The following is a 14,252-nucleotide window of genomic DNA, read 5'->3' as shown; positions in this document are numbered from 1 at the left end:
TGAAAAGTTTTTTTTTTATTTAAAAAAAGTTTCCAAGATACAGACACGATTTTATTTTTCCTGTAATATTTGGCATAAAACCAATCTTTCTTAAAATTTTCATAATTTTTGGTTGGTAAACTTCGGAGATAAGGGGGGGTAAGGTATTTTTTTTATTTTTCTTTATAATTCCTTTTTTGCCCACTACAAAAAATATATAAAAAATAGTTTTGATATGTATAGTTTGTGCTCTTTCTAACGATACCCCACTTGGCCTAGTAACTGAAATTCTATTAATCTTAATTTAATTGCTGTTAAATAATTTTATTGATGAACGTGTAATATTTATAATATTATTAATAAAATGTCTATGTCCATGTCTAACTTGACATTTACAGTTTGCCCCCCTTGCATATTGGACATTTTCTATAATTAATATAAATAAAAAAATAATCAACTTGTAGAGGTTAACAATGTTCATAACTATTCCAAATTTCAAGTCGATAGCATAAGTAGTTCTCGAGATATTTAGAAATGTGACAGACAGATAGACAAACGGATAGAGCGACGCCATAAGGGTTTCTTTAGTACCTTTTTGGTACGGAACCCTAAAAACGTACCTCAGAATCATATAGAAATAGATACGGTGGCCTAGATGGTGTTACACCTTTGGGGGACGCTCGGCTAGATGGCGCTAATATTTATATTTGACATTTTAACACATATCAAGCTTAGAATATGGGCCAAATTGTCAAAACTAAGGTTTAAAAGTTATAAGCTTGTGTCGAGAGATGGCAGTCTATGCACTGTGATTACATATTTTAGTTTGACAGTAACTCTGTATCATACTTGATCCTCTTTGCGCTTACGAAGAGTATTGCGACGTTGACTAGGTTAGGTACCCAGGGTATGTAACCATGCACAAACGCTTACGACACTATCGTTATCAACGTCATCATAGCTATCTCTGTTGCTCTTCCTTATTGTCGCGACAGAGCCAGACTGCGTCTTTGTCGGCGTCTAACGCCGTGTCTTGCGTGGGCGACGGTCGCGCGACCGTCGCCGTCGCGTCTCATACTTCCATATCGATAAGGTTTGATTTCGTATGCGTCGCATCGCCGTCGCGCGACCATCGCCCACGCAAGACACGGCGTAAGTGCGTTTTCACATTATCCGATCCGATATCAGATGTAGGACCGATATCCCATACGTTTAAGCCGCCATCTGTTGAATTTTGCCCTCATTTTGCCTTTGAAATCCTTCCGACATCCGATATCGGATCGGATAATGTGAAAACGCGCTACGCCGAAAAAGCTGTAGGTTGTAAAAAGGTGCCAAGATTATGTTCCCATTTGAGTGGGCGTTTTTACTTTCAGTCGATGTTTTTACTTACGAACCTTTCCATGAATCAATTATTCGACCAATAAACACGCGCTATGTAGAGCCGTGTAATGACTTGCACTTCTGATGGATCCTTAAATAGCGGAATAAATCGATTATTTATGGCAACCAAGTCCTTGCGAAGCAAGCGTGGGAGCGATTTATTAAGGAATGTACACCGCATTGTGTTATAATCTTTAAGCAAGCCTATTATAAGCAGACATCTTATTATTTTTAGGGTTCCGTAGTCAACAAAGGAACCCTTATAGTTTCGCCATGTCTGTCTGTCCGTCCGTCCGTCCGCGGATAATCTCGTTAGCACTAGAAAGCTGACATTTGGTGCCAATATGTATATTAATATGAATCACGCCGACAAAGTGAAAAAATAAAAAGTGGAAAAAATGTTTTATTAGGGTACCTCCCCTACACGTAAAGTGAGGAGTGTTTTTTTTTCGACTTCGGTTTACGAAAATCATTTTTAGGGTTCCGTAGTCAACTAGGAACCCTTATAGTTTCGCCATGTCTGTCCGTCCATCCGTCCCTCCGCGGAAAATCTCAGTGACCGTAGCACCCTAGCACTACAAAGCTGAAATTTGGTACTAATATGTATATCAATCACGCCGACAAAGTGGTAAAATAAAAAGTGGAAAAAAAATGCTTTGTTAGGGTACCCCGGGGCTACACGTAAAGTGGGGAGTGATTTTTTTTTCATTGCAATCCTAACGTGTGATATATTGTTGGATAGGTATTTAAAAATGAATAAGGGTTTACTAAAATCGTTTTATGATAATATTCATATTTTCGGAAATAATCGCTGCTAAAGGAAAAAAAAGTGCGTCCCCCCCCCTCTAACTTTTGAACCATATGTTTAAAAAATATGAAAAAAAATCACAAAAGTAGAACTTTATAAACACTTTCTAGGAAAATTGTTTTGAACTTGATGGGTTCAGTAGTTTTCGAAAAATACGAAAAACTACGGAACCCTACACTGAGCGTGGCCCGACACGCTCTTGGCCGGTTTTTTATACTGTTAATATTTTAAGTTTATACTGTAAACACGATTTAGTACGTTTCCTGAGCATTATTTTCATATATCTATTATTATTACTTCACTTACTTACCAATTTAAAACAATGTCTGGCATCTGCTACTTTTACACGTTTTTTTACGACTGCGATGTATGAAGTTAGACCGAGTTTACCTAAATTAAAATAAAACCATGTGCACTAAATATTCTAGCCTTTTATTTATTGGAAAAGTTGGAGCCTATGTGGAAATTGAGTAGGGGGTTGCTGGGAGGATCCTCTCCAGCAACCCCAACTTCATTTGGCTTTTATTCCTAAACTAAAGGGGTACAAATTATTTCAAGGAAGTACAAATTCAGCACCTATTCTATTGAGCACTAAATCCTCGTATGATAAAAAAACCCAAAACGCAAAGTGGGGTTGCTGGAGAGCATCACCACGCTAAACAAAAATATTTATGGGTAGGTTAGGTTAGTAGTTATTTCGGCTTTGCCTCAAATTGTTACCCTCGCTACTCGCTTTTTTTTATCTTTAAACGCCGGTTGCATAAAATACTATTTTCTCACTTGAGTAATGGGCTTTTTTTATCCCAATGATATTAAATAAAGCAACAGCGAATCTTCTATCATGGTATGGACATGTGACTGGGACAAGGGCAAGCTAATGAAGATGATGGTGATCCTAACAAGCAAAAATACATATTAATATTAATTATTTACCCGATTAACTTGTTGCTACGTCAATTTGTTTTTTTTTTATACGATCTTGAAGATCGCTAACGATGATTGGTTAGACACCGAAAATCTGCGATATGAAGTGAAACTCGAGATACTAACAGCAACACACTTAACTACAGATGTAGTACGAAAAGGGTTTCCTTTGTATTTCTCCGGAAACGTTCGTATTTGTCATGCTAGGTCAGTCAATGTCAGTACATCTTGTACTGAGACTGACTGAAATAGATGACACGTTCGTACGTTTCCGTAACAACACGAAGGCAAATCTTTTCGCACTACATCTGTACTTGCGAATGTTGGATTAATAGAAATGTGTAGGTATTTTTTAAAACTACTTTTAATGTAAATCTTTGATTATTTGATGAAAACACAAATGAAAACTAATATGTAAGCATAACAAAGAGAACAAATCTCCTAACAAATAAATGTCACTGTTCTGAACTTAAATGCGTTCTTATAAAAATATGACTAATACAAATTCTTGTAATACGATAACTTAAGTAAATGAGTTCTAATTTAAATGAAATTGGGTACACGTAGGTATCATTAAGGTCATTCAATTTACTTTGAATATGTTATAAGATTTAGGAGTAGCTATTGGAGCAAAAAGTCTAGAAATCCAAAAACCTATTTGTGAGAAATCTTGCTATATTGGCACTTTCAATCTGTCCGATATTTATTTTCCTTCGTCAGAGGGTTCGTGCGTTTTTAAAATAGGAATTTTATCTTTTCTTATTTCCATAATTACCATGGACATAGTTATTAGATTAGAATATTAAATTTGGTTGTTACTGAAATAAGTCAATAAGCCAGATATCAATAAGTGATATCAATCGATATACTATCTTTCATTTATCGTTAAAAAAAATTATCTAATTATCAGTTTAATTATATAAACGATTGACTCATATGAAAAGCATAGTTCCTGTCCTTCAGCCGTACAGCAATAACGCAATGAGTTTTACCGATAAAGTGGCAATAGTGACTGGTGCGAGTTCAGGAATAGGAGCTGCAACGGCCGTAGCTCTGGCCAAAGATGGTGCCAAGGTGGTCCTGGTAGCTAGGAACGAGGCCAAGCTGAGTCAAGTCGCCCAGCAATGCGAACAACACGACGCCAAGTATCTCATCATCAAGGCGGATGTCTCCAAAGACGAAGAAGTCAAAACGATTGTGGAAAAAACTATCAATAAGTTTGGACAGATAGACGTGCTTGTCAATAATGCTGGATTTGGCAAAAACGCGTCGATTTTAGCCGAAAATATTATGGAGAATTTCGACCACATTATGAACACAAATCTACGTGCAGTCGTGTACTTGACGCATTTAGCTGCGCCTCATTTAATTAAGACTAAGGGCAACATCGTTAATATATCGAGTGTTATCTCTCTACGCATTCCTTCGGGAGATTGTCTGTCTTATGCAGTATCAAAAGCTGGGTTGGATCACTTTACACGCTGCGTTGCTTTGGACTTATCCCCACACGGGGTAAGAGTAAACTGTGTCAACCCGGGGCCCGTCAAGACCGATGTACTAGCGAATGCGGGGGTACAGAACCCAGACATGCTATTTGAGTATTGGAAATCCAAAACGCTTCTCAAGAGGATGGGCGAGCCGGAAGAGATTGCAGACTTGATACTGTTTCTCGCAAGTGATAAGGCAAGGAGCATAACAGGATCCACATTTGTGTCGGACAATGGAGCACGCTTGGCCTGAAATGATTGTATGACTGTTGATAATAAATATGTAAAATAATGTGCAACTTAACCCATTTTATATGATATCCCATTGTCCTTGTAACTAAAATTTGGAGCATTGCCCCTCCTGCTTTCGGATTTTTTTCATAACTTGTAAGACAAGCAAGGACGCGATAGGCGATAACGATAAGTTATCGCGCACCCCCGTACCGATACCTCATATTTATTTAAAAATTACTAAAATATACTAATTCCTGGAAATATGTCCTATATTGACCCAATAACATATTGTACTTCTACGATAAGCAATTTTAAGCATAGGAACTGTGCTATTCATTTTTTTATCATTCATAAGCTTAACGGATATTTTTATCAACTGACAACAGGCAATCAAAAAGATGTATTTATTATATAGAAAATAGTATTTTATGTTATGCAGCCGATGTTTAAGAGAGGTCAAAAAAGGCGAGTGACGTGGGTAAACATTTAAGGCAAAGTTGAAAATTGTTAAAAGACGCCGCAATTTTTCTTCTCTGTTTTTTTTTTAAGTTCGGAAACATATGTTGGTCAGTTTTAAAAGTATCAATTATTGCTCCTTACAATTAAATAAGCCTGTTATCATTTGTTATCACCATACATGGTACTTATAATCCTTTCATTAGTAACAGAGTAAACCAATACTTTTCCGATAACCGCAATGGCTTACAGCTAGTGATGTGCAAGTTGCAGAAACTTTCCAAAAAAATCTTAAATTTCTAGAAAAATTCAAGAAACTTTCACGAAAAATAAAGGGAATTTAAATTTATGAAATGGAAACTCTCCATCCACACAATTATCCATACAAAGTATGGAAAGTTTCCGAAGTTTTCCTATGTGAAAATTTCAGAATTTTGGAAACTTTCCGTCGGCATGTGCCCGTACTGATGTCAGTACTTACAGCATCCGTAACTATATTCTGACCATAGAGGGATAAGTAAGGGGAGAGTTGTAATTCCATACATCAGTAAATGTGGGTTATTTGTAGTGACATCTAGCGACAATCACGTGTCAATCACGCATCAAATAGCGTAAATTAAAAATAACGCCGAAATAATAGCGGAAATTTCAATAAAAATATTGTTTTTGTGTTAATTGGTACATAAACCTTTAAGCGATACCTAATCTACATTTAGAATGTAAAAAAAGTAAATTTTCAGACAGATTTTATGCTTAATTTAAGCATAAAATCTGTCTGAAAATTTACTTTAGTTAATTTTTTAACTAATTTTGTAATTTTTGTAAATTTTTAGACAGATTTTATGCTTAATTTAAGCATAAAATCTGTCTAAAAATTTACAAAAATTACAAAATTTGTTAAAAAAATTAACTAACTGTCAGTTTTGACAGTGAGTTAATTTTTTTTAACAACTTTTGCTAAATGGGGGGACCCAAATTCTGAAAATGCCCTAATTTAATATCGAGCGTCAACAGTTGGACACTTAACTAGCCCCGTAGCCGAATGGCAACACCACCGAAACGCCGCAGAAATGTAGTCTGGCTCTGTCGCGCCAATATGCAAGAGCGATAGAGATAGATAGCTACGAAATAGATATTATCGTGAGCGTTTGTGAATTCGGCTAGGCACGCAGATCCAGCCGGCTTCGCTGAAGTGACCATCCTTGATGAGCGAAAGCCATTCTGGCTCTGTCCCGCCCTCCCACCACTATAGAACTATAGTGAGACCTAGCTACGAAGCGTAAACGGTTGTGACGTTGGCTAGGTACACAAATTTTATGCCAGTGACCTGGGAAATCAGGCCAATCCTGGATTGCCTTTGGTCAGGACTAAAAGCGGTTTGAGTTCCTAGCAGCTATTTGCTAGTAGCACAGATCATATAATAGTAGGTTATTATTGATTTATAAAGTAAATTTACCAACGTCCTTTTTTAACCCTTCTTCAGGGGTTCTTTTTTCCTGACTTCGGATTTTATTTCATTTCTTAATTTTATTGTGTTTTGTGTATTTCTATTTGTAAATGACGATCCTTATTGGGAGAAAATATTCATTTTATTATTTTCAATTAATAATGTAATTTTCGATGATCATGATGAGAAGATAAACATAACTTTGGCATGTAACAAATTTATAGTGTAATTTTTATCATGAAATAAAGAAATCTATCTAAATCTAATCTAACCCCCGACGCAACGGGGCCCGGGGTGTTATAAGTCTGACGTGTCTATCTGTCTGTCTGTCTGTTCGTTTGTCTGTCTGTCTCTCTGTCCGTGTGTGTGTCTGTCTGTGGCATCGTAGCTACCGAACGGATAAACCGATTTAGATTTAGTTTTTTTTTCTGCAAGTTGAGTTAGTCGGGAGTGTTCTTAGCCATGTTTCATGAAAATCGGTCTACTATGTCGCGGTCAGGGGTTTTTTCAAAATTTAATTTTGTGGTTAGATTATTATACCTTTACCTAGTATGCGCAATGTAATCAGTTGCTCACTATTTTCTATTTTATCATGTCTTTAAATCCAAAAGAGTAGCTTAATACAAGTCAGATTCTGTTTTCCATGCAGGCAAGCATGGTCGCGTGATAAACGATAAAACGTCAGGCTGTCTTTTTCGCACTATTTGTAACTGCGAATATAGGACGGCCTGGCCCCGTAGCCGAATGGCATTTCTCCGACGCCAAACGAAAGCGATACGCCGCTGGCTCTGTCGCGCCAATACGCAAGCGCGATAGAGATAGATATCTACTAGCGCTTCGTTTCGTGAGCGTTTCGTGAGCGATTGTGCCATTCGGCTAGCCACCCTGGCCCCATAGCCGAATGGTATTTCTACGACGCCAAACGAAAACGAAACGCCGCGAGGTAGTCTGGCTCTGTCGCGCCAATACGCAAGAGCGATAGAGATAGATATCTACGAGCGTTTCGTTTCGTGAGCGTTTGTGCCTTTTGGTTACGCACCCTGACGGTTTATCGTTTATCGCGCGACCATGCTATCGGTGCAATTAAGTCTATAATAAAATTTTAAACAAAGGATTGTAAATCTGACTCACTGACTGTAGACATGCAGTTACCTCATTATCACAATAAGGTACGAGTATAAAATTTTTAAAATAAAATCATTACAGATAATAATGTTGTCAATGAAAAGTAATGAATAAATCTTTATTATTACAAAACATTAAATAATTACGTATTTTTGAAACTTTATATGGCTAATTTTCCAAATTTTGAGAAATAAATACAGTTTCGGTTATTAACCGGTTAGAGACTATAAAAACCGGTTTTTAACAGAGGCCAAAAAGTCTCGGTTAACCGGTTTGTCGGTTAACCGGTTTGTCGGTTAACCGGTTTGTCGGTTAACCGGTTTGTCGGTTAACCAGTTTCTCGGTTAACCGGTTTCTCTGTTAACCGGTTTCTCGGTTAACCGGTTAACCGGTTTGCACACCCTAGTAATTATCATAGAGGAATACGTAAGGGAAGAGTTGTAACTCCATACATCAGTAAATGCGAGTTATTTGTATAGGCAAAGTTAAGTGACATCTAGCGACAATCACGCGTCAAATAGCGTGAATTATCAGTACCACTACTCGATACTAGGTGGCAACTGTGTCTCGTCTGCCAAAAATTGAATATTAGAACAGTTTACAACTTATATTACAAGCAGAAGGAATTGAAAACAGAATACTGATTAATACTATTGTAATATTAGCTAAAACTTGGTGAGCATTAGACTTTTCGTTCGTCGCGACATCTATTGACAAGTAGCAGTACTGATAATTTACGCTAGTTGACGCGAGATTGACGCGTGATTGTCGCTAGATGTCACTTAACTATGCCTATACAAATAACCCGCATTTACTGATGTATGGAGTTACAACCCTCCCCTTAACTTATTCATCTATAGTAATTATCTAATTACAGCCAGACATTTCGAAATAAATAATGTTTCAGTACAGATGGTTTTTTTAGGGTTCCGTAGTCAACTAGGAACCCTTATAGTTTCTCCATGTCTGTCTGTCCGACCGTCCGTCCGTCCGTCCGTCCGCGGATAATCTCAGTAATCGTTAGCACTAGACAGCTGAAATTTGGTACCAATATGTATATCAATCACGCCAACAAAGTGCAAAAATAAAAAATGGAAAAAAATGTTTAATGAGGGTACCCCCCCTACATGTAAAGTGGGGGCTGATTTTTTTTTATTCCAACCCCAACGTGTGATATATTGTTGGATTTAAAAATGAATTAGGGTTTACTAAGATCGTTTTTTGATAATATTAATATTTTCGGAAATAATCGCTCCTAAAGGAAAAAAAGTGCGTCCCCCCCCCCTCTAACTTTTGAACCATATGTTTAAAAAATATGAAAAAAATCACAAAAGTAGAACTTTATACAGACTTTCTAGGAAAATTGTTTTGAACTTGATAGGTTCAGTAGTTTTTTAAAAAATACGGAAAACTACGGAACCCTACACTGAGCGTGGCCCGACACGCTCTTGTTTACGCACTAGTGCGAGAAGTGGTTTTTTATATGTCAGGTCGAAACTTCGGAGGGCCATCTAACTTATCTCACATCTTAGTAACTCGAGTCGATCGTGTTTTAATTTATCGCCACTCGTTTCGAACTTCCTTTTTTACGCACTTGTATCGTAATGTACTATTATTATACTTTCGTGACTTAACCGACCGGAACTTAATGCTGAAGAGAATCGACAAAGGCCGCTTTTCTAACCTCAAACACAAATAAGGTACAGTGGGCTGCAAAAGTGCGTGGCGAATTAGTCATCATCATCCTTGCGTTAGTTATCCCGGCATTTGCCACTGCTCATGGGCGCCTGGGGTCCGCTTTGACAACTAATCCCAAGATTTGGAGTAGGCACTAGTTTTTACGAAAGCCACTGCCATCTGACCTTCCAACCCGAAGGGTAACTAGGCCTTATTGAAATTCGTCCGGTTTCCTCACGATGTTTTCCTCCACCGAAATGCGACTGGTAAATTTCAAATGACATTTCGCGCATAAGTTTAGAAAAACTCATTGGTACGAGCCGGGTTCGAACCCGCGACCTCCGTATCGAAAGTCGCACGCTCTTACCGCTAGTCCACCAACGCTTTTTTTGCGTGGCGAATTAATCAATGACTTCTTTCATAATTTTTCCATGCAATTCTGCAGTGCAGTTAGGCGCAAAAGTGATACCTCAATCACAGTATAAAAAAGAGTATTATCATACAGTATGGCCACTTCCGCTCCCCACTGAAAGTGCCGCCCACCCCCTCTCGGTTACCTGACAGTTACCGCCTGTCAAAAACGCGAACAGTCGACCTGTCATATGTCACTCATACAAGCATAGTACGCGTTCACCTACACGAGCTTAGACTGTGTGCTAGGAACGCGCCTCTTTCATATATTTGATCGCCAGTGTCCGAAGTGTGCCTCAATATAATGTGTCGAAGTTCATGTTTTATACCTATAATTGAATCAATTTAAAATTCCAATCTATAATTTCATTTCATAATATTGGGTTGGTAAGAAAGTAATGAGCGAATCATAACCAATGTTGTAATTTTTATTTAATTTATTATTTTTATCATTTATCAAAAATATAACGGCCTTCGTTATCTACTACTTGTCTCCATCGTTCTGGTAAAGAATGAATAGCATCGGCGAAGAAGTTCTTAGGTTTAGATTCAAAAAACTCAGCTATGTACTGTCGTAGATGGGCTTGATCATCGAACTTTTTTCATTCAAGGCATTGCTTAGCGATCTGAACAATGCGTAATCCGTAGGTGCCAAGTCTGGAGAGTACGGTGGATGAGGTATCACTTTCCAACCTAGCTCCAATAGCTTTAGCCGAGTCACTTTTGCAATGTGTGGGCGAGCATTGTCGTGTAAGAAAAAAACTTTAGCATGCTGTGGACGATTCTGACAGATTTTTTGGTTTAAAATTTCAAGCTGATTACAGTATACTGATGCGGTAACAGTCATTCCACTTGGTAGGAGTTCCCAGTGAATAATACCATGAATATCCCACCAAACGGACAGCATAACTTTTTTCGGGTGAGGCTCTGTTTTTGGTGCCTCTATTCCTTTTTCGTTTGGAGCTAGCCACTGACGTTTGCGTGTGTGATTTATATATAAGACCCATTTTTCATCTCCAGTGATAAGATGGTCCAACCAGTTGAATGTGCGGCGAAAAGACAGAAGTTGTATGCAGATATTGGCACGGCGGTTTAGTCGATCTCTATCAAGTTCGTGCGGTATCCAAACACTGTATTTGTAGTTTTTTCCCAACTCGTGTAAATGTGTTTCTATGGTGACATGAGAGCAGCCTAACTCGGTAGCAAGAGTACGACTTGTTAGCCTCGGATCTCCTTCAATTAAGGTTTTTAATTTGGCTACATCAATCTTCACCGGTCGACCAGACTTAGGTTGATCTGATAATGAAAAGCCGCCACTACGAAACCGCTGGAACCATCGTTTCGCCGTGGCCTCAGACACAACTTCAGGAGCAACACGCTGACATATTTTACGCACTGCTTCGGCGGCTGAATGGCCAGACTGAAATTCATATAGTAAGCAATGCCTTACATGCACTTTTAATTCGTCCATTTTCTTCCTTATATTAGCTCGGCGACAGCTAGTGAATGACTGACGAGAAACTGTGCGACTCGCCCTTTATATACTTTCGACCATAGAAGATTCTAGAACTCTCTCAAAAATTTTATGTGGAATTCAATCGATCGCTCATTACTTTCTTACCAACCCAATATATCTATTAATATCGTAGCTTACTGCTTATATCAAAGTTAGCAACGCGCATGTGACACTCCTTGAGTTGCAGACGTCCATAGGTTACAGTGACTGCTTTCAATTAGGCAGACCGTATGCTTGTTTGCCACCGACGTAGTATTAAAAACAAATACACAAATGCCCTTACTGCATGGGCTTTACTACCGACCAAAGACATATATAACTCCGTATAGACAGACAAAGTCTAAGAAAAAAACGTACCTCAGTACCATACAGAAAAAGGTACGGTGGCCTAGATGGCATTACACCTTTGGGGTACGCTCAGCTAGATGGCGCTAATATTAATATTTTAAAACATATCAAGCTAAGAATATGGGCCAAATTGTCAAAACTGAGGTTCAAAAGTTTTAAGCATGTGTCAAGAGATGGCAGTCTATGCACTGTGATTACACATTTTACTTCGACAGTAACTCTCTATAATACTCGATCCTCTTTGCTACCGACTAAGCCACACCGGTGATCCATTTAAATATCGCGTTAGATAGCTTGGACGAAGAACATTTATCCGACTAGATACAGGAATCCAAGCACGATTCTGTTGTCCCAGGTCCGATCGCAGCTTAAGCTGACACACGTCTTCGCCGCATTTTCTGTCTGATTCAAACTTTATACTGTAAAGGTTTCGGAATAATAAAACCTTTATGTTGAATTAAATCTTGTATTAAAATATTTTATAATGAAGATCTTACATTTTTAACACGCTTTTATTAGGTCGTCGTGTATGTAACTAACTATGTAATGGAATCTAAGGAGGCTAATTTAACCATCTTCCAAGGATCGTAGCGTAATGAAAATTGGCAGCTGTATGTAGTTCTGATGACAATACAATAATATGGTACTGCTGAACAGATCTGATGATGGAGCCGGAAGATATGAACTGGAACTACATGATGGAACATCGTATCATAGCTGTTTTTGGGTTTCTTAGAAAAGTCTTGTAATGAACTTTGACTACGATTAGGTTTCAAGGTCTGATGATGGAGCCGGAACATATGAACTGGAACTACATGATGGAACATCGTATCATAGCAGTTTTTGGGTTTCTTAGAAAAGTCTTGAAATGAACTTTGACTATGATAAGGTTTCAAGGTCTGATGATGAAGCCGGAAGATATGAACTGGAACTACATGATGGAACAGCGTATCATAGCTGTTTTTGGGTTTCTTAGAAAAGTCTTGTAATGAACTTTGACTAGGATTAGGTTTCAAGGTCTGATAATGGAGCCGGAAGATATGAACTGGAACTACATGATAGAACATCGTATCATAGTAGTTTTTGGGTTTTTTAGAAAAGTCTTGTAATGAACTTTGACTACGATTAGGTTTCAAGGTCTGATGATGGAGCCAGAAGATATGAACTGGAACTACTAAAAAGATCAACGTAGTATTTAAAATAAGTTGAGATAGGGTTTACTTGAGACCTTTAAGAGCAAATAAAGGGGGGCTCGCGCAAAAAAGAAAAATCAACGTAGTATTTAAAATAAGTTGGGTTAGGGTTTTCTTGTGACCCTTAAGACCAAACAAAGGGGGGTTCGGGGGGCGAAGCCCCCCGCAAAAAAAAAGATTAACGTAGTATTTAACACTTTCGAAACCGGGCTCTACGCGGCGCTACGACATTTTCGCTACATACGGGGAAACCCATGTAATCGGCTACGCTTCTACGAGCGGTGTGCCCGACAGTCGGGTTCTTGGTAGCGAAAGTGTTAAAATAAGTTGGGATAGGGTTTTCTTGAAACCCTTAATAGGAAATAAAGGGGGGCCCCGCAAAAACGAAAGATCAACGTAGCACTTAAAATAATTTGAGTTAGGGTTTTGTTGTAACCCTTCAGTGCAAACAAAGGGGGGCTCGGGGGTCGAAGCCCCCCACAAAAAAGAAGGATCAACGTAGTATTTAAAATAAGTTGGGTTCGATCAGTATTTTAGTTGCTTAGCAAAATGTCGCGTCCACGTTCCATATCCAGGTTCAACCCACATAAATATACTAGAGTGCGACTGAGAAAATTCAACCCTTTGTCTCTTTCTCTGTAAGATGAAATCCTTAAGTTCTCTATTTCATTAATCTTCAAATTAGCGCACCACTATGAAAAAAATTTCGCGCTCGCTACGCTCGCCATTTTTTCCCTACATGCTAAAATTTCTTCCCAAACCTGCCAAAACTCAAATTCTCTCAACCAACCCACACAATCCTAATCGATTGCACAGGCCGGCACTGGCTCCTAGTGATTTCAAGTTGGGCATCTACCGTGCACAAGATGCAAGGCACTACGCAGTGGTGTACTTAGGGTCCCGTACTTTTGCGGTTGGACAAGCGCATGTGGCCCTGAGTAGAGTAAAACCACTTAGTGCTCTCCAGATAGAAGAGCTAGATTGTTCTAAGCTGACAGGTAAAACACCATGCAATACAAACACAATGGCGGAGATGGAGAGAATGTGGGCTCAATAAAATATAAATTGAAATAAAAATAAAAATTCAATGAATCAATCAATGACTTTATTGCGATAAACTTGGTACCTATAGACATCAGGTGGTATTAATTATTATTAAATAGCAATACGTGTTAAGCCACAAATGGCTTGCGAAATTCGCCTACTTGAAATAAAGTTATGTTTAAATTTTAAAGATATTTCATTATTAACGACTAAAAAATAT

The 14,252-nt window shown here is 38.3% G+C and overlaps 2 protein-coding genes across 2 annotated transcripts in view; one reads left to right on the top strand and one right to left on the bottom strand.

Moving 5' to 3' along the window:
• LOC125233570 (guanylate cyclase 32E-like) overlaps positions 1–14,252 on the bottom strand; it is a 221,132-nt gene that overhangs the window by 202,840 nt on the left and 4,040 nt on the right. The gene's annotated exons all lie outside the window — the stretch shown is intronic.
• LOC125233273 (3-oxoacyl-[acyl-carrier-protein] reductase FabG-like) lies at positions 4,039–4,880 on the top strand. Its single transcript, XM_048139219.1, has one exon. It carries the CDS (start codon positions 4,076–4,078, stop codon positions 4,832–4,834), a length of 759 nt encoding a protein of 252 aa, XP_047995176.1. The 5' UTR covers positions 4,039–4,075; the 3' UTR covers positions 4,835–4,880.

Source organism: Leguminivora glycinivorella, chromosome 14 (genome assembly GCF_023078275.1).
Source record: "Leguminivora glycinivorella isolate SPB_JAAS2020 chromosome 14, LegGlyc_1.1, whole genome shotgun sequence".
In the NCBI taxonomy this organism is placed as follows: Eukaryota; Metazoa; Arthropoda; class Insecta; order Lepidoptera; family Tortricidae; genus Leguminivora; species Leguminivora glycinivorella.
Note: the sequence above shows the minus strand (reverse complement) of the source record. Positions and strands in the feature narration are given on the sequence as shown.